Source organism: Cynoglossus semilaevis, chromosome 14 (assembly GCF_000523025.1).
Source record: "Cynoglossus semilaevis isolate Cse_v1.0 chromosome 14, Cse_v1.0, whole genome shotgun sequence".
In the NCBI taxonomy this organism is placed as follows: Eukaryota; Metazoa; Chordata; class Actinopteri; order Pleuronectiformes; family Cynoglossidae; genus Cynoglossus; species Cynoglossus semilaevis.
The window spans coordinates 16,655,517-16,676,492 of NC_024320.1; the positions used below are offsets into that span (position 1 = coordinate 16,655,517).

The 20,976-nt window shown below is 39.3% G+C and overlaps 2 protein-coding genes and 1 non-coding gene across 3 annotated transcripts; 1 reads left to right on the forward strand and 2 right to left on the reverse strand.

Moving 5' to 3' along the window:
* Window positions 1-889: 889 nt before the first annotated feature.
* fpgs (folylpolyglutamate synthase) lies at window positions 890-13,864 on the reverse strand. Its single transcript, XM_025061986.1, has 15 exons — window positions 13,631-13,864; window positions 11,097-11,225; window positions 10,909-10,962; window positions 10,627-10,691; window positions 9,750-9,864; window positions 7,905-7,982; window positions 7,632-7,693; window positions 7,211-7,313; window positions 6,878-6,955; window positions 6,241-6,388; window positions 5,788-5,877; window positions 5,506-5,656; window positions 5,106-5,181; window positions 4,615-4,681; window positions 890-4,260 (listed from the first exon to the last, which is right to left on the reverse strand). Exons 1-15 carry the CDS (start codon window positions 13,835-13,837, stop codon window positions 3,893-3,895), a joined length of 1,791 nt encoding a protein of 596 aa, XP_024917754.1. The 5' UTR covers window positions 13,838-13,864; the 3' UTR covers window positions 890-3,892.
* Window positions 6,114-6,186, reverse strand: trnam-cau (transfer RNA methionine (anticodon CAU)). Its single transcript has one exon. It is a non-coding gene; the product is annotated as a tRNA-Met (tRNA).
* A 2,181-nt stretch (window positions 13,865-16,045) lies between the features above and the next one.
* Window positions 16,046-20,476, forward strand: cdk9 (cyclin-dependent kinase 9 (CDC2-related kinase)). Its single transcript, XM_008325443.3, has 8 exons — window positions 16,046-16,190; window positions 16,317-16,430; window positions 17,190-17,271; window positions 17,372-17,462; window positions 17,853-18,019; window positions 18,513-18,684; window positions 19,169-19,317; window positions 19,633-20,476. The coding sequence occupies exons 1-8, from the start codon at window positions 16,150-16,152 to the stop codon at window positions 19,996-19,998; spliced, it is 1,182 nt and encodes a 393-aa protein (XP_008323665.1). The 5' UTR covers window positions 16,046-16,149; the 3' UTR covers window positions 19,999-20,476.
* Window positions 20,477-20,976: the final 500 nt, after the last annotated feature.

Sequence of the window (20,976 nt, forward strand, 5' to 3'; positions counted from 1 at the left end):
AAACCCCGTAACGCAATGCTTTATATGTGACCTAAAAATAGTTTTGGGGATAAACGGCTGTATAAGTCACCAGATGGCAGCATTGCAGCTCATTTCATTCATTTATTATTTATAATAATCAGGGGGTTGTATAAAGAATGCTGGTGCCAGCAACTCCTACAGTGGTTAGTACAGATAAACAAATAAATATTAGTTATTGGTTGATATAAGTATCGGAAATTAGATGTTCGAAAAATATCACCATATCGGATATCGGCAAAAAGTTAATAGTTAAATATATACATATAACTATTGTAATCGAATTATGATCTAATTATGATTATTGGATTGTATATTCAATTACAATACAAAGTCAACATTAGTCATTAGTTCTTCCTACTTTCCACAATCTACTGCTCTTAACAAAAAGATCTCAAACATTTACAAAACTGAAAACCGGAATGTTAATCCAGTGTTTGATCGTCTCCTCATTTAAATGTAAACAGAAGTAAATGAGAAATGGAAAGCAAACGAGACAGACAGCATTGTCAGTAGGCCAGTAGGTCTATTATTAGTGACAACAGTGGAGCCTGGCCTACACAGTTCAGTCACTGCAACCATCACACAGTTTATTTGTGTTAAATGGAAAACCCCAAACAAACGGTGTTAAATTAAAAATTGTCAAGTGGTATATAATCCAATGTTGATGTAGGTGAAAGACCCCAAACATGGGTCAGTTGCCTGAGAGCGCCCCCTTAATGCAGAAACAACTATTGAAAAGTCAAAGCCTTGGATGGAAATAAAAATACAAATCAAATAAATAATTTAAAAAAACAACTGAGAAAATATTAATATTAACTTTGAACTCTGGTTCTGAATATTATAATAAAAGCAAAATGCACAGCCAATATGTTTTATTATTTGACTTTAATTATATTCAAGTAATAACATTTAAAAAAAGGTTGTTTTTTTCCTTTACAAAGGCAAATAGGTTAAAAGTAAACAAAGTATGTATTTAACCCTTTGTTAATGACAATATTTTCAATCATTTCTCCATCTTTAATATCATTAGTGTAGTTTCATCAAAGAATAAGAAGAAAATCATTTTTTTTAATATTATTTTGTGAAATTCAAGGTTTCAGGTCCATTAGAATTTTGAGACAATGTGGATTTTTTTTTACTATAATGAATATTGTATGGATAACATTCAATCACAGGTAAAACATCTGTTCAAAATCCCAGTGGAAACAACCATATCTGATGTTACACAACAGGTCAAGTGTTTATATCTGTTTAAACTAACAAAGTCAACAGTTAAAAATGTAATGAGGAACATGGCACCATTTGATGGCGTTATTTTTAATAAGTATCATTTTAAAAAAAAGGAATAACTGTTTTTAAGGCTGTTTAACATGACGAGAGTTAGTCAAAAAGTTCCAAGTCAGACATTAAAGATTTCTAATGGTGTCTGATTTTAATTTAACTAAAACATCTGCTTTGACCAGTTTTATCATTAAATGTCCAGTTTTAAGCTGTTACATTTTGTTTGACCAGTCTGTTAAACTAAATTTTTAACAAAAATGTGAAAGTTTATGCCATTTTTGCATTAACAAAGATTATAAATCAATAAAAAACCCTTTGCTTTTCCCAAAACTGGACAAACATTTAACAAAAACTTGATTTCTTGGTAAAGAAGCAGAACATCCTCCAGCATTCTAGGAAAAAAAGATTCTTTGATGGAAGTTTTCTGGAGTACCAGCTTTGTTGTTCTTTCATAAATAAAGACTTTTTTCCCCCATTTTTTTATTATTAATGCACTCGTCACTTGCTTTTAATTGCAACATTAAGAGCATGACGGGTGTTGACAGACAGGTGTGTCCGTCCAATCAGAGCTCAGGATACACAATTTATAGAAACAACAAAGTCTGAGTACTCAAGTGCCAAGCAATGGTTTTAGAAAAACTTTAATAAAATATAGTACTTTAAGACAAGCTGTTTGTTTATTCTGAATGTCCGTGAAGTATTTTTCCGTTAATTTTATATAATTTGTACAAGTTACAAAAATCCCCTAAAACATGACTATCAATTTGACTACTAGAGTAGTCTTCTCATATCCAATGTATTCTGTCACACAGAACAATCCAGTCACCTCGTTGCTGTAACTGCAAAATTATTTCCTGCATTACTTTCACTCCTGTGATTGTTTAAAGTAACACTTCAATAGTTATGAACCAATCACAGACAGGTCTGCGAACAAAGCAGTAGATCAGAGACATGTCAATCACAGCCAGTCCATCTGACCAGGTCTCTCTATGTACAGGCCCAGAAAACAAAAACAGCTGAGTCAGCGATGACTGCATCACTACCATGTACTGTACGCAATTAGAAGAAAAAAAACTTCTGTCAGTCCAAAGGATTTTGAACATAAATGCTGGACTCACTCCAGCATTAATCACATAATAATCCATTATTCCACCCAGTCACTGATGTCACACTACAAACCACATGTACCAGGTACTGTTTACAGCCCACAGACAGACATCACAGTGTCCTATCACAGTGTACCAGAAGCCACATAAATATTTTTTTTTTTTAATTTTATTTTCAAGTCCAAGTGATAGTGTGAGGTATTACTGGCACTGATCTGACCACTCATCACTTCAAACACTGTATAGCACCAGTGTGTCTCACTAGTGTTACTGTATGTGGCTGTGATATAAAGAACAGCTGGCAGATGATAATCTGTTAGTGTTGGCTTCCCACACAGAGACCACCTCTAACCTAGCCGTGGTCCCACACTGCTGTGTGGTTGGATAAGAAAAACAAAACAAACAAAAACCTTCAGCTGTGAGGTCACAGCTGACAATGTAAACATATGCACAAAAGTCCGAGTAAATTAAGACTCAAGATTTTCAATTAACTGCAACTATGTCCTTCCCTCGTTTCCATGAATGGCTGTGACTGATCTCAACACACAAGGCCTTGTGTGAGACATGAGCTGCACACATCAGTGTGCCAACTGTGAGGTGGGGCACGGGGGGTGGGACGGGGGTTAGCTGTAGGTGCCCTGGTCCACACTGGAGCTGTCACTGTTTAATCAAACACCAAGTGAGGCACCGCCTACAGCAGACTGTGCTCTGGACAGGTGTGATTATTAATGTTATCAGGTCTGTGAGGGCAGAGGATGATGGGAGTTTACTGTGTGCACGGTTACAGCCCTCCTGAACACTATTTTGGGTTGAGCACAGCAGACGATGAGATATGTGGTCTGACAGATGCAGTCTATAAAGAGCCACACAGTGACAGTGGGTCACAGTTGGTCCTGGTTAAAGGGACTGTGTCACTGTGTGGAGTTTTAAGGTTCGTTTTTCTTCTTCCCCCCATTGTCCAGCGAAAGTCACTGATTGATGGTGTGAATGACAGTGTGAACAGTCATTTGTCTCTGTGTTGATCCTGAGGAGAACCTGTGATCTGGACATGTGGCCCAGAAGAACCTTCAGTTTGAGGCTCACAGTGACAGGGACATTTAAACTGCTCTATATCACGTGGCGTCACACTCACATCAGCACCTACGGTTTAGCAGACACTTTGCCACAGGCCTGCAAGGAAAGCCTTCAATAACAAAATTACAATACCCAAATGTGAGGAATTAGTTTGTGTAGTAGTGCGTGCGGCAGAAGAACAGGTTCAAATACATGGTTGACCACAAAAAAAAAGGTTATTTAAACAGTGACAGCTCTAGTCCACATCAACTACCTCTGAGCAGCGTCTACTGTCGAAGAGAATGACAAGAAAAACGGCCGAGTTCAGCTTTTCAAGTAAACACCTGCCGTCTCTGTCCGACTGTGACCTCTACAGGCCAGGATGAGGAGCAGCCATTTATTTTTCCAGCCTTCAGAATCCACTGGAGAAGCTACTCAGAGAAGACGGGGTCCAGGTGTCTGAGCGCCCCTCCCACCAGGTGGAGACTTCCTGTGATCAGGACGTGGATCTCGGTTGCAGAGCGCAGCGGAGCGGCTTTGACCATGATGCTGGGTTTCACTTTTAAGACTCTTTTGTCCGAGCTGGCCAGAACCGAGTCCCTGCCCTGGCTGATCCACTGCAGGGCACTAAGAATGCAGGGGAACACCAGCGTGTCGGCTTTCTTCTGTGGGACCAGGGACAGAGAGTCTTCTATGAGCAGCTGCAGGTCGTCCTTGCTGTGGTGGAGACACCAACTCCTCTCATTGTCCAGACAACGGGTCAGCATGTTCTCCACTGACACGTTAAAGTTCTGCTGGTCTGAAGGCACAGGATTATTTAGTATTTGGAAGAAGCTTGGAAAACTACGTGGTACTTAAAAAGGGACTAGTGTAAAACTTTAATCTAACAGCAGGGGGAGACAGAGGTTGCTCTTCAAAAATTGCAACATTCAGGGTTTTGTTTTTAGACCAAAACGTTACACAAGTTTAAGCTTTATGTTTGATAAAGCAACATGTATCACAGCAGAATGGTCCAAATGTCCGCCATCATACTGTTTGTAAAAAGTAGGAAGAAAAAACAACAACTAAAAAACAGATTGTTGTGGATTGTTGGTGTAGATTAAAACAATTATTTAACAAAAGAAATAATAAAAATCATATAACATGCACTTACCTGCAGTACCTGACGTGACAGCTTCAGCAATGTTTGGACAGAAGACGGCAAAGTCAAAATGACAAGGCTTTAAAAAAACAAAAAATCAATCTGAAGTTATCACGTACTCTGTATTCATCTACTAGCTTTAAAATGTACAATCAATATCAACTGTAGTCTAGCTATAAAATGAAAAGGTCAGGGGTCACCCCTGCACCACCACCACCTTCAAATTCACTCCATTATCTGACTTGAATTTTGAAACATTCCCCCAACACTTTACAGTTCCTCTGTAATCCAGCAGAGGGCAGCTCTGTGCCTCTAGATTAATGCCTTTGCTTTTGTGCACGTGGCATGATATTAAGTGCTGTTCACTCTATCTCACAGCTGTTACTCTTCATCTTGAATGGCCACTAACAGGTTCTAGAACCGATTCAAGTGTTTCTAAAATACTGATTTAACCACATCATCTTCCTCATCTTCATCTTCTGAGAGTCAACAGTTGCTCTTACCACCAGTAGTTTGAGCATGGCTGCTGAATCTCTCTCTCCTGTGGCGTTGAAAAGCAAAACTCTGGCGACAGGTCCACTGCAACACAGAAACCAGACAACATGTGACTCCACGGCAGGCATGGGCAAACTACGGCCCGAGGGCCTGATGTTGCCCCTTTGGCCTTTTAATCTAGCCGAGGTTAAGTGTGCTGTCTGAAGGACAGATCCAGGTAGAAGTGGGGTGTAACAGGGATCCACTCTGGGGCCCTTTTTGTTCACTTGTCAGCTTACCAATAACTTGACTTTGAGGGGAAAACAACCATCACAGATCTTTATATATATTTATATCCATATTTTACTATTAAAGTTACTGTGAACAAAAAAGTACAATAAATTCTGGTGCAGGTGAGGTGAGATTTACTTTGCTTTACTCTCATGCTGTGCTGCGGTCTCTTTAAACCACTCGACACAGGCCTGCATGCTGCGCATCGTGTGGGCCCCATCCAGGAAGTAGGTGACTGCTCCGTGTTTGAGGGTCTGGGTCCTGCCAGGCCAGTCTGTATCTGCCGTATCTGCCAGCCCTGGTATCGACAATACGCATATAAAAAAAAAAAAAATTATATATATATATATATATAAAACACAGTGATGTGTTACATGAGCTCCGTCCATCAAACTAAAAATGTTTGCTACACTGACTCACCTTTGACCATGACAGGGCTGAGCTTGATGGTTGCAGCCTGCTGCGTACCAGGGGTGTTCTCACCAGTGATGGATGAAGAACCAGTGGTAGCTGAGAGAGGAAATGTTGTTAGACAAATACATTTACAAGTTTCATTCAATTCTCTCTCTCTCTCATATATACTATAAATATATATGTGTATACATGTACACATACATATGCTAGACTGTGACATGTTATATTGTAGCACTGAGAACCTCTTTGTTTGTTAGCTGTTAGGTTTTTATATGGATCAACTTTATTGACAGATGATGAATCCTTTATCGATCCCAAAGGGAAAATGTTGTTGCCCCGTGTGAGGCTCGAACTCACGACCTTCAGATTATGAGACTGACGCGCTGCCTACTGCGCCAACGAGGCCTCTATGGTGTAATTGCCATTTGTATTTCCTTAAATACAAAATAAAAAACCCACCTGATGAACATCTCCTCTGCAGCCAGCTGTGACTCAGCTGGAGAGCCAGCGAGGCGTTGGAGCACTGGTGAGCACCGGCCAGTCCCAGGTGTAAAGGTTCACCCTCTGTCTTATAGTCCTGCAGTTCTGGACACAACCACAGCGGGCACTGGTACAGCAACAACAAAAAATGGTCAGAGTGCACAACAAATGTCTACGTTTGAGGGAAAAAAAACCAAAGAGACTGCCTGGTTTCACTGATGTTTGTTAACACTGAAGTCACAGGCTGACACAGGATACAGAAACAGAAATATAACTGTTGTGAGTTTCAGTTCTGTATTAGTGATCTCCAAGCTGGACTTATGGTTTACAATGGAAGGAACAGGTTCTATAACTGCTCTTCTAACTAGGCAGAACAAAAGTTAATACTTAAAAATGTTGGATTCACAGTGTGGTCATTGAAAACACATTAACCTTTCTTTAACATAACTTCACTAATTAATTATTGTGGGTAAAGCATTCGTTTTGACTGCCCCCAACAATAACAGAAATAATAATAATAATAATGTCCCTCTGTAGTACATTCAAAGTCGGACTGAGAAATTCAGTTTATTAATATTTCATGATATGTTCAGTATCAGGATGTGCAGTTACTTACTTTTATCTCCTTGGCTCTTTCTTTGAGTACAGCCAGAGCGTTTTCTTGTTGTTTGACAGTGTATGCAGGAACATCCAGCTAGAAATTAAAAAGATATTTTTAAAAACGCACAAAATACATCATGTACCGCAGCAGGGATGAAGACCTAAAAATACAATAAAGTGTCTAAACCAGCTTTAAATAATACATTCTGGATGTAAGTTTGGACCAGTGTTCACCAACCGTTTTGAGCCACAACTCTTATTTTACATTAGAAAAATCCCAGGGCACACCAACAAAAATGTCTCTACAAATAATCTTTCCATTAACAAGTCAGTTGTGTGTGAAACCCACCTTAAAAATGCCTCCTTTCTGCCACGCAATCTTTTCGATCGTGTCTCCAAGAATCTGTGTATGGTCTATACCCAGAGAGGAGATGCCACAAACCCAGGGTCTCCTGTCCAGACAAAGGCACCAGGAGGAGGTTTATTATAGTTTCATCATGTAAATTAAACTATACTTAAAAGAATGTTTACGTATAATTTGTTAGTGTCAACTAAGTTTTTTTTTTTTAACTCCTGTGTTAGCAGCAGATATGCCGTTAACAGGTGCCAAACATGTGGTTCCTCAGGGAATCAAACCCAGGACTCTCTGTTCCCGAGGCAGGCATGCTAACCACTACACCATGGAACCAACCAAATAACTAGTCGCCCCTGTTAGAAAAAGTATGTTTTTAAATTGAATAATAAAGAAAGCTCTCACCAAGCGTCATTACCTTATAATATTAGTACAGTCGTAGGCTCCACCAATTCCTACTTCGATTATAGCTACATCCACCTGCAAATGGAACAGAGGAGAAATGGTTATGGAAAAGCTAAATTAAGTTTAAATTATATTTCTTGTGTTGATTAAATTATATTTTCTTGTGTTAAACCATAATAACAAACAACAACGTCACTTTGTCTAGTTTAGAGTCCCAGATTCTCAGTCAGAGCAAATATAAATAACACATAAATAGATATAGAGACAGACAAAGCTGCTGATGAACCTTTTCTTGGAGAAACACATGGAAAGCCAGGATGGTAAGAAAACGGAAGTAGGCTGGCATTGCTCCTCCATGTGCGTCCTGGGGTGAAAGGTAAAAATAAAAGAGAGGTTAATGGGAATAATTCAAATATGCATTCAGAAGCCGGACTATGAGTCTGGTTAGTTTACTGTGCACTACTGTGCGTATGAAACGGACTGTTGAGGTGTTGAGGTGTGTGACAGTACAAACATGTACACACAGAGTGTCCTTAACAACAAATCTAAAACCTACACCAAGAATGGAGGGCTGGCCATTCCACATGTCAAACAGCACCATGTAACTGTACTGAAATGCTGCATTGTGACCAGTGACCACTGTCACATGAAAGTCACGTCCTAACATGAAGTCAACCATTTAGACTGATTCAATTACACCTCTATTCCACAGCTGAAAATAAAAAGGAGACATAGAGACCTCCAACAGTCACATTTAAGACATTATTGGCACCAAAATGACTGACACTTTCAGATCATTAATAATTATAGTTCCAAATCCAAACTTGACAGTCTGTTTTATCTACTCCACAGGTCAAGAGCAGCTGTGCTTTTAACATTGTTCTGTGGTTGAGTGTCAGGATCATGTGGGTCAGGCAGAGTCATGCAATGCACATTAAACCCATTCAACGCCACTCTGTCTTAACTACAGGATCAAAATCCCTGCCAGGACTTGAGTTTGTCTTCATGTACTGTGGCCTTGCTGTGGTTCAAAGTTTTATACGCAGAGGAATTGGTGTTGATATTATTTTGTGGAGCAAAGGTCAGGAAGACTGTGATGAAAACACAGACTCAGACCTACTGTTACGACAGCAGTTCTGTTGTGAAGATTACTGGTAAACCATTGGTTGGAAAATTGATGAACATTGATCCACAGTTGGATCAATTTTTAAACTGACATCTCAGAATTTGCCTGAAATCGGCAATTTCTGGTTGTAACTGAACACAGTACACACGGATACGCTCTTAATTTTCCTCCATTCTCAGCTGCGTCAGGGATTAAGCCCAAGCTCAGCTGATTTATTTCAGCTACAGTAGTTAATGAGTTAAGTGAAGCAGGAAAGAGGAAGTTGACAGAGGGCATAGAGGCGCTGACCCGTGAGCTTCAGGTCACTGCCCGTCATGTTGTTTTCTAGTCCATCCTTCTCAGGAAGAACAGACTTTATGTCCACATATCAGATCATACTTCATCACTAAAAACCTTCAGACTGTTTCCTTGTGAACGCAGTACATTAGTGGACATTTACTATGTGGAACACAGCTGAAATAAGACCAAAATAATCATAAACATTAAATAAATGATCACAAAATCACTACAATCTCATATTATTGTACTACAATTAAATATTGAATGTTTAATTTGTTATTCATTTTATTGTAAATACAGTTATGGCTTTGTTTTAAAACTGTACAATATAATAATAACAATAATAATTGAGTCCTTTTTTTGTCCCACAGTGGGGAAATTTACAGTTTTTTTTTTTTTTGCAACTGACACAGGTTGCCACAGGGGGCGCCATTAGTAACAGGTGGTTCCTCATGGAGGAGAACCAGGAGTCTGTGCTTGCAAGGCAGGCGTGCCAACCGCTCGACCGCGGAACCAATATTAAGACGTTACTGTGATTTAATTCTTGCACCGACAACACAGGCTTTAGTCTGTTGGATAAACTCTAAATACTGTCCATGGTTACACTGAAACGATTAAGGATGACTCAGCAAAATCAGTTCAGTCAACCATGATTAGTTTCACTGCGCTGCCTCTACTATGACAACAGGTTGGCAGCTTGATAGCAGGACGCATCACTTCACCTACTTTGGTTTCATCCAGCTTCCCATAAACTTGCCAGAAGTATTTAGTGAAGAGATCTTTTCCAATGGGCTGCCCATTTATTCTGATCCTCTCTCTTACTTGAACCAAGTGTGGAGAACTGCAAACACACAAACAGAACAGCTTTAAAAACCACAGCCTGGAGAACACATCAGAATACTTGTTTAGGCTGCATGGTTTAAACTAACAGACAGAATTCAATGTCTGTTAAATTTGGATCATTGATACAAAATATCTTTTTAATACAGGTGAACTTTGACATTTTAATGGAACTGGGACACAGGAAGTGTTTTTTTTATACAAACCCAATGATATAGCTGGGTTTGTATAACCTCCAATGACATCACTAAGCCAATTCAATGTGTAATAGTAATAGATAGTAGCTGATAAGTCGCAATGTTTTATCATCCTTTGGCTGCTTTTGCGACTTATATATTAAAAAATATAATGTCATAGGTTGTTTTTTTTCCACACCGACAGCCGCTAGAGGGCACTCTAGGCTTGTGTACTACTATCTGCTACTCCTGTAAGTCACACTTTTTTTCTTCCTTTGGCTGCTGCGACTTATAGTCCGGAAAATACGGTACAAATACTTGAAGGAATTTGATGGGCCAATTGTTGCCCTTTGTCCACCTACTGCTGACCACTGCTTCACATGACGCTTTTGTTGCTTCAGGATGTTGGCGGGTAAGTCATAAAGTTCTAAGACAAGTGTTTTGTGTCTATATTTAATCTTCAGTTCAAGCTGTATAAGATTTTATTTGATCAGCTCTGATAGCTTAATCTAAATTATTAAGCCTAGCGATTTAAATAGCAGAGTTTGCTCCTTTTTGTTTCATCTCTTAGTATTTAACAGTTTTACCTGTAAAATCCTGTGCGGAATCCATAACCCCTGAGAATCTGCTCAGTGAAGGCACACGTTGACCCCTACATACAAATACAAAACAAAAATGACAACACTAAGGTATGTTTACATGTCAGAGATTACGTAATGGTATGAAGGCGATCTAATTACCAAAGGTAAGTCAAGTCAGATGAAAATCATAGATGAATGTGGTGAGTGATTCTTATCAGAGCTTGAGTAAATGACCAAAGGTCAGTGAATTAATCCAACAGCAAACATGAGTAACTTCTGTCGCCTCACCTTGCCCTTAGTTCCAGTCACATGAATAATATTAAGATGATCTAATTCCTCCACCTTTGAAACACAAAACAAACACATTAGATAAGAGCAAAGGACTCTGAACAAACAGAAAACAGCACAGTTTACGCCATCCTTTGTGTTTGACAAACACGACCTGTGTACCACGTCAGCCGACGGAGTCAACTCACAGTGAGACCAGCTCTCTCCAAGAAGCCCTGCATGGCCTGGAGCTGCAGCTGAGGGTGGCCGCGCTCCCTCCGTACCTGCTCCAGTGCACTGGCATTGGTCTGTAAGGTGTTGAGGGTGCACACTGCATCCTGTGGCAAAGACACAAAGATTCAGCATTTCATTTTCATTCAGCAGTACTCTAGAGGGTATTTTGGGCCACTTAGATCATCCCACTCGCTCATATTTTCCAACCAAATCAGATTACTGCTTGATAACTGGTGAGGCGACCTATGGTATGGGAACAGGATGTATTTAACAGTCTAGTGCTTTGCTTTGACTGCTGCGTCATTATTGGCTGTAGATTTAGAGGACATCGCCTGCTGCAGCTGCAGTTTGCTGTTTAATTCTTGACCATTTGCTGTTTTTCTTGGAGGCCAAATTTAGCACACATCCCATCTCCTTGTTTGTGCTGCTTCATCACCGACACTGCATCATGACACAAAAGACACTGGTTTTTCCCTTCAAACACAAACAGATATTAGCCTTCTACCTTTTGTAAATGTTTTTACACTTGAGATTTATGTGATTAATGTGATTAATGTTTATGGTAAACATACACTTGACTGGAATTGATTAGACAACCATATGCATGGCAGGCTCTGCTGGGCCACATAAATTGATGTGGGGGCAAGATTGGACCTGCGGGCCTTGGGTTTGACATATATGGTTGAGGCAGTTACACCCCTTCCCCACTGCCCACAGTCCTTAAGGAGGCTTTTCAAAATGCAGCGTCAATTTCACGTTGTGGAACATCATGCTCGTGTGTAGAGCATCTATAAAGAGTGGAGATAATTTTAGCCGTACGGCCACTTGAGCTGTTCATCTGTGGTCACTCCTTCCTGCCCGGGTACTACGGCTCTAGCAACACGCAGAGAGCTCAGACACGTCTGGAATGAGGTGCATTTGTTAGAATACTGCTAAGTTAGATGTGAATTGTTTTTGGTGTAAAAGACTTTGGGGAAGTAACAGGATTAATTTCATATAATAATAATAATAATAATCCATCATAATTAATAATAATAATGTATCAGTACACTTGAATCAGTAGTAGTGTTGACAAACAGAGCAGCAAAATACACAAGACAACCCTGTTGACAACCCTGGTATTTTCCAATTTTAGACAAAAAGTCACCATTTAGTCTAAAATGAAATAAATAATACTTTTAAAAAATATATTAAGGGATATTTAATGATGTAGATTTGATATGAAACAACTCAAGTGTATGAGGCACTCTCCGGGGCTGAGGAGTCAAATATAGGCTGGCCGATAATGTATCTCTTATTATTATTGTTACATGGAAAAAGGACAAAAAAATTACAGAAAAAATTAAGATTCTGACTAAAAAAATATATACATACTTTTGTGTGAGTCTGGGGCTGAGGCCAAATCCTGAAACATCAGTGTTCACCCAGTTAAAACAGCACTGATTTTTGACTGATGTGACAGTATAAATGTGTCACAAAGAGGTCCTGAAGATCATTTGTGTTAAGTACATATGCTATCCAGAAAGTTACTAACTTACATCTCTCATCATTCCAAAGTTATTTTGCTATTAGGGCCACATTAATAATAAAAAACACAACACTGCTCTCGAGGGTTTAAGGTCTCATAAAACACAGGACTGAATAAAGATGTCTGGAAATATTTTTTCTTAAAAACACTAGTCTTGTACTGTTATTACAATACATCTGAATATGATTCATGTATTTTTCTGCATTTGTACAAAGGTGTTATTAGCACTTGATATGTGTAACTAGCTACTTCGTGTCAGCTGTCACTTTGTCTTTGACATCGTCACGTTTTTCCTCTCTTTCTTGGCATTCGTACTTACGCGGTCAATGATTTGTGTTCAGCGCCTAAATGTAAACATTGCAGAGCTACGTGGCAGTGTCATCAACAACTATCAACGGTGTCAACAAAAGCTGTCAAAACGTTGATTTTAACGTTAACAAGTAGAACCGTGGAATTCTTCATCGACCCCGAGTCCTCACAAGTACTACACACAATCTACTGAATCTGATAACTTTTGCAGCTTAAACGTAAAGTTGGACCATTAGGTTTACTACCATTAACAGACCGCTATTATTTTTTAAATACATTTTATAACAAGGCAACACCTGTGACCGTTGTAGTCAAGGGTAAATATTAAAATTATACCACGATAGGAGACGACCGAGCACGTGTCAGCGCACCGTAGTCTTGGCATTCGGTCAGCCTGTGTTGAAATAAGGCAGCGTTCAGTGACAGTCAGCCTCGTCCACGCTCCTCTCCACAGCGCTGTGACCCAGCCACCAGCTACTAACAATGAACAACTGTGTGATAAGTTAGCTCGGCTGACAGCAGCAGTGCTCACGGAACAGCTCTTTATTTGACACGTTTCAGTGTAATCACATTGTTGTCTCAAACTTCTCCCGTGTTACTGATTCGCTAGCTTCCTACGGTAGCAGCTGGTTGCAAACGCCGGCCGACAGACACGTTTTACTTGGCAATTACCTGGTACTCCATGCCCGTCGTTTGCGGAGCCGTCCTGGTGCCGTAGTATCTGAAGGAAAAGCCCGCCACTTCACCAGCACAATACCGCCTGACGAGCTGGCCGGAAAATATGAAACCACGTTTCATCACGCGCGACATGTACACCATCATGGGGCGTCGAGCTGTCACAGTAAGCCCTGCCTGCCCGAAGAAGCGAGGAATCGTCATGCGCGTAATGACGTCACGGGAAGGCCACGGTCAGCTTCGGAAACTCCACCGAACACTTTTCTAGATTTTTATCTTAGTTATGGCCTTAGTTTGTTGCGTACTTTTCACATAAAAATTAGTAATGTGAGCAATTATATAGAGAATGGTTACGAGTGTAAGACAGGAAGTAGAAGTACACCCTGGCCACGTCACGTCATAAAGTAGCCTTCTTTAACTTCATATTCTTATTAATTTAACACCTATTAATTCTTATGTCCATATTAAGGTGACAATGAATTGATTCAATATTGTCATACCATGTAATATATCAATAACTATTATACATCTGTTTAACATCTGTTTTACTTTTGTGTGTATTTAATTTATTTAGTGGGTTTATGAAGTAATAAAATAACATTTGCGTGACAACCTCGTGTGTATCCAAGTTGCCCTTTTTTATTTTTAATTGCTTTCTAAATTATTTTGTGAGTGATCATTTTATGAGAAACAACAATAAATATATACATATAATTAAATCATGTATAATTAATTGATGTATCCATACTTTCCAGTTTAAATTAAAATACAAAAAAGCGAGTATCCAAACTTCTTATTACCCACAAAGATAAGGAAACATTTTAGCCCTAAGTCATGTATGCTGCTTTTTGGTTGATTTAGTTTTTCAAATTATAAGTGGAAATGTTTTTGATGATTAATATGTGTGCTACTGTGTCAAATACGATAATAGTTTGTGTGAACAAAAGCCTAGGAATGTCCGATTTAAAAAAAAAATGAAATGATGTGTGCCCTAAAATAGTTTAATGCCCTGGCGACAGACCAGTCAGATGCCTCGGTGCTCTGAAGAACTTTTTTGAAGACAATTGCAGTAATTTTTCTTTTTTTTTTTTAACCAATTAAATGCACCTACTGTATCTCGCCTTTTACCCCCACAAAACACATGCTGCAATGTAACGTATTTATTTATACATTATCCTAATTCTTCCACATTTAACATAAAATAAGCAGATAACGCACAACAAACGTGATGAAAAATTAAACAATTTCAATATGGCCATCTGTGAAGAGAACATGAAAATAAAATACCTCACCGCCAACAAACAGATTTTGCATTACAATCCAGCAGGTGGCAGGCCATCAACCTTTCTCAACACTATGGATAGCACGTTTCTGAAACACATTGGTAGCAAAAAAAAGCAACCAAATGTTAAAACATACTAAACGAGAATGAGTGGCCATTAATAAATATTCTGCATCGTTGTATAACTATACAGCTATGTGCAAAATGACCCTTTGTTTATTTTGATTGACACACCACTCAGCCTGTCAGCTACTGCCCTATCCACGAAGTGATCTATCATTGCTATGGACTGCAGTGATAGTCGTGCCCATAGACAGACAGGCACATAGAATAGTTGATTTTTTAAATTTAGTAATGTTGAATGAAAGAGTGGGACAAAAGTCTTCAAAATTGTGGTGCAATACAGCGTGAAGCGGGACAGGGGGTCAGTCTACCACCACCCCGCTATATCGGTACCGGCTGATATCGGAATCGGAAATTAGGTGATTGGACAATATCAAGTTAATATCGGACATCCTTCCAATGATGAGGTGAGGGTTGAGGAAGGGGAAAAAAGGAGGGCTGGCCCAGGGCACCGCATAGGCTAAGAGCACCACTGATCTTTTATTATTTAGTTCCTCCAGAAAATGGATGAAAACATTGCACAATAAATGTAAACGTAAATCTTAAAGCTCTGATTTGTTATCATACTCAAACTGTATATATATATACGTCTTCCATATAAGGGGGATTTACTCCTAAGGAACGGCATATAAAGATAATTTTCCTCCAAGTCACCAGGAGTCGCTGCCTGTTCCCCTCAAGGCGGAGGTCGATTATTGCTGCCTTCGCTTACTCAGAGATTACTGGAAAGACGATGTGTTAATTAAAAAACTGTTACTTACTTACACTGAAGCACTTACGACACATAATTTGACAGAGTAAAAGTAGGAAATATAGTGGGAAACTACTTTTCTCTCTTTGTTTTTTTTCTCTTTCTGTATTTCGAAAAATGGCAAAACAACAAAGATATTTGATAATTTAATTCACTACATATATATGGTTTTGATTTAATGAAATTATACTGTAATCCGCTTATTCACATTTATGTTACTGTTATGGATATATATAATTCATTTTATTCGATCACATATTGATAACAAAAAAAGGGTTTGTTTCTTAAACCGCATAAAGTGCTGTAGAGACCGAGTTGCACTTAAACACACCATCAGTGTTGTTCAGGGATCTTACCAAGATGCAGCGAGAGAGAACAACCAACGCCAATGCGGCTGAAAAGTAAGAAAATGGGAAATTGTAATTATTCTGACAGTCAACGGTGACACTTTATTACCATTCCTTACCTAAATTCAACTCAGTTTTGATATACAGTGACTAATGTTGAGTTGAATCTTTCCACTGCAGGCCCGATCGGGAGGCCGCCATCATGTCCAAATACTACGACGGAGTTGAATTTCCTTTCTGTGACGAATTTTCTAAATATGAAAAAATGGCCAAAATTGGACAGGGCACCTTTGGGTGAGCAGTGAAGCGGCATTTGTGTGGTTACATGTGTGACTGCTAACTCTTGTTTATTTTCTAGTTGACAGACTAGAGAGCTGTCTCAGTACAGAGCTACAGTGGCGGGGATACTTTATGTTTAATTGACGACATTGGAACGGAATTTCACATTGTTTTGTCATAATTACAATTAAAAAAAGAACTTGCATTACCAAGGACTGAGCCTTTAATCCGAATTCGAATGTTAGTTCCAACGATGGACACAGTTTTTCTCCTTACATTAAAGCTAGCATGTAGGACCCTGCTTTCTCTCTGGCGAGTTTGGTTTTAACCCCACTTCAGACTTAGTGTTGCCAGATCTCGCGAGAAAAACAAGCAACCAGGTCAATAAAAGCTGCCCCAAAAGACCCAACTCTTATCATTTGTACACACCTAGGTATTTATTAAAAATCTGTTTTGAAAGAGATGATATACTTTTCTTGGTGTTGTTGCATATATTACGCATATTCCCCTCGTATTTCGTTTAATATTTGCTAAATAGTTTTGAATCATCACCCTCTTTGTATCCAACCCAGCCTTTTACTATTGTCTGTTTGTCCTAGCAGCGGTGTTATGTTGTTAGCTTTAGTTCACCCATTGGGTCCTTAAATCCATTTGTATAGATTGTAAGGGGGTAGGGTAATGATAAAAGAAAATACTGTCAATTGTAACAAGTTGTAAAAACCAGAATTCCCTGGAATATCTCTTTTCTATTCTCTCTATTCTCTCTTTCTTCAGTGAGGTGTTCAAAGCCAAGCACAGACAGACGGGGAAGAAGGTCGCACTGAAGAAGGTTCTCATGGAAAATGAGAAGGAGGGGGTAAGAGACATTTGGTTACCTTTGCAAAATAATTTGTTTTACCTGGGATTTGGTCCTAGAGGGGGGTTCATATCTCACCCTGTCTCAACTTTGTTTCCAGTTTCCCATCACAGCACTAAGAGAAATCAAGATCCTGCAGCTGCTTAAACATGAAAATGTGGTCAATCTGATTGAAATCTGCAGAACCAAAGGTTTGTGTCCAACATTTACACAAATAAACTAGTGTATATGACAAGGTACTGTATGTGCAGTATCTTGATACAGGCAAAAATAAAAACAGCCCAGCAGGGGTGGAAATTATTTTTTAAGGATCTGGTTCTCCAAATTGTCCATAAACACCTAAATGGGAACTAAGCTGCAGAAAAGGGTAGATGAACCTTTACACAGTTCTGTATACGCAGGGCTGTATCTTTGTCCTACGGCGCTTCGTGGTTACATTGGCATTGCCCATAAATGTATTAAAAAATGTTGTTCTATCACAGTTATAGGAGGAAAGTACTGTTGTAGCAGAGATCTCTGTTGTTTTATTTGTCTCTGTGGTATTTTTTAATGTCCGGTTGTATTTGTCTCCCACCTTGAAGCGACCCAGTACAACAGATACAAAGGCAGCATCTACCTGGTGTTTGACTTCTGTGAGCATGACCTCGCTGGTCTGCTGAGTAATGCCAATGTAAAGTTCACGCTGGCAGAGATCAAGAAGGTCATGCAGATGCTGCTTAATGGACTCTACTACATCCACAGAAATAAGGTGAGGTGGTATTATCATTGGACTGTGTTCAGGACATTGTCAGATTTAGAACTAGGTTCAGCTTTGACACTGACAGACAGAGGGGGCCATATCCAAAATATACCAGACACCCATTCAGAACTCTTCCTTACTGTACTGCTCACAGTAATAAAATCAAGTGGCCTCTGTAGTACCATCAGTACTATCATGTACCAACACTGTAGTAGCACAGCAAATACCTGACTTATTCAGCTTAGCACAATATACAAATATGTACAGTGTCTAAGGAAGCAGCACTACAACCAGTACCTGGGTTCTCTGATCTACCTCCACTAATAACCAATGCAGATTTAAGAAGTAATTTTTGCCAACCACTAGATGGAGTACGGATCACCAATTGTACATAAACTGTAGTTTGAGACCGCCTGTCATAGAGAAGTGAAAATATTGATCACCCTCACAGCATCTAATCATCTGAAATGACTCATGTTGTGACAACTTTCTCTTGGAGCAGATTCTTCACAGAGACATGAAGGCTGCCAACGTCCTCATCACCAGAGATGGTGTTCTGAAGCTGGCTGACTTTGGCCTGGCTCGAGCCTTCAGTCTGGCTAAAAACAGCCAGGGGAACCGCTACACCAACCGTGTTGTCACACTGTGGTACCGACCTCCAGAACTGCTGCTGGGTAAGAGACTCTCAACCTGCTCCTGCTTTTACCCTTACAGTTGTGGTTACTAATGGATGGTATATAATAGGTATTTGTTATTGATTTTTTTTTCTCTTTTACTGTTGCTATAAAACATGACATCATCCAGTGAACAATTAAAAATGGCTTGTGTCTGTTTTTATAGGTTTAAACTGTTACACACTTTAAAACCAATAATGTTGATTAAATACATATCAGCGAAAAAATTGACCTGGTGATGCTTTAACGTGTCATCTATGTTTTGTTAAATTGCTGTATCATGACAGAACAACTCTTGCAGCTAGTCTTGCTCATGTTTTTGTTCCTGAAGTTAAAAACACAGCACAGACCTGTGAGCAGCTGGTCATAGTGGAAAGTTGTTATAGATTATTGATGCTGATGTTATGTTACTGATCCATATATCCCTATAGATTTGTAATGGTAGTCCTTACTGACCTTATTGTTGTTTTTTTTCTGTGTGCAGGTGAGCGGGACTACGGCCCTCCCATTGACCTGTGGGGAGCGGGCTGCATCATGGCAGAGATGTGGACCAGAAGTCCAATCATGCAGGGCAACACAGAGCAGCACCAGCTGACTCTCATCAGCCAACTGTGTGGTTCTATCACAGCTGAGGTGAGCTAGAATCACAAGAAGAAACAGATGTGAAAGTTTAGAGCTGCTTTGTCATGTTGACCACTGAGTCTCTGCCCACTGCTGCTAACTAACAGATGGTACAACACTGAACGCTATGATGTACATGTTCATCCTGGCCTCACTTTAAAACCATGTGGAGAATGAACATTTTTATGTCTTTCTATTTTACTTTTCTGTTTATTTTTCATTGCCTGTCCATCCCTGCCCAGGAGTTATTGGGTGATGCTGTTTTCTTCTTGTCTGTGTTCTATGCTAATGAAAAGTGCCAGAAACTGAATCCTCCTCTTTCCTCAGGTGTGGCCTGGTGTGGATAAGAAGTACGAGCTGTACCAGAAAATGGAGCTGCCCAAAGGCCAGAAAAGGAAGGTGAAGGACCGACTCAAAGCCTATGTCAAAGACCCCTACGCTCTGGACCTGATTGACAAGCTCCTGGTTCTGGACCCAGCTCAGCGTACAGACAGTGACGATGCCCTCAACCACGACTTTTTCTGGTCTGACCCCATGCCCTCGGACTTAAAGAACATGCTGTCTACACACAACACGTCTATGTTTGAATACCTGGCCCCGCCCAGACGGAGAGGTCACATGCCTCAGCAGCAGCCCAATCAAAACAGGAACGCAGCGACAACCAATCAGACTGAATTTGATCGAGTGTTTTAGTGGCAGAAGATTGAAGCAAGTTCTGATAGTTTTAAAGTAACTGATGGAATGCAGTGACATTATCATGAAGTCTGTGTTCCTCTTGTAAGACGAACCTTATTCCATATGCATTTTGTCACTGCCTTGTAAAGTGGACAGAAATATTTCTGCTGGGATAAATACTTTTTGATCATGTTGGAATATTTGAATTTTCAAATCTGAGTTGATGGCCTTATGATGGACACTTCAGTGTCTATCAGGCTTCTAGTTTGCTGAGCAATGACTGTTATCTACGCTGCTCTGGGGAAAGCTGTCATTTGTTTTTGTACTGGGGCTGCTATACCTTTTTTATTTTAATTTTAAATGTGAAATCATGGCAGAGTGTTCATTTTCATTATGTATAAAGCAGGTTTTTTTAAAGTTGTAAATGGAAATGTGTCATTTCAAATGACATTCAGTTTATTTGCATTACTGAGCAAATACAGAGTGAAAGACCAAACTGATTCATCATTGTAAAAATAGTTGATTGAGATTTTATTTGCTAATAAGCTTCAGGTTTTTACACTATGTATTGTGTGTAAAAACTATGTTAATGACATTTTTAAAAAGTAAGTAAAAGAACACGTATTCGAAAGATAATTTAAAAAAATAACCTACACAACAGTTTAAATTTAACTACCCACAAAAAACAATTAAATACTCTATAACATATATATATATATATATAAAGTCCCAATAGTGTGATGTTGATGAGATGAAGTTCTTAATAAATTGAACAGGATTTGGACCAGGTGTAGAATTTCTATATCAGGTGTTACAATTTAATATTAAAAAGACAACTTGAAAATAAAAATCTAACAAACGTGTGGCATCCACTGTACTGGACATGTGTACAACATGTGTAGACTGTGGTCTGACATACCGGAAATGTTGGATTTAACTTTGTTGTTATTGAAGTGAAATGCTGATCAGCAGAGCAGTGAACTGCAGTATAACTCA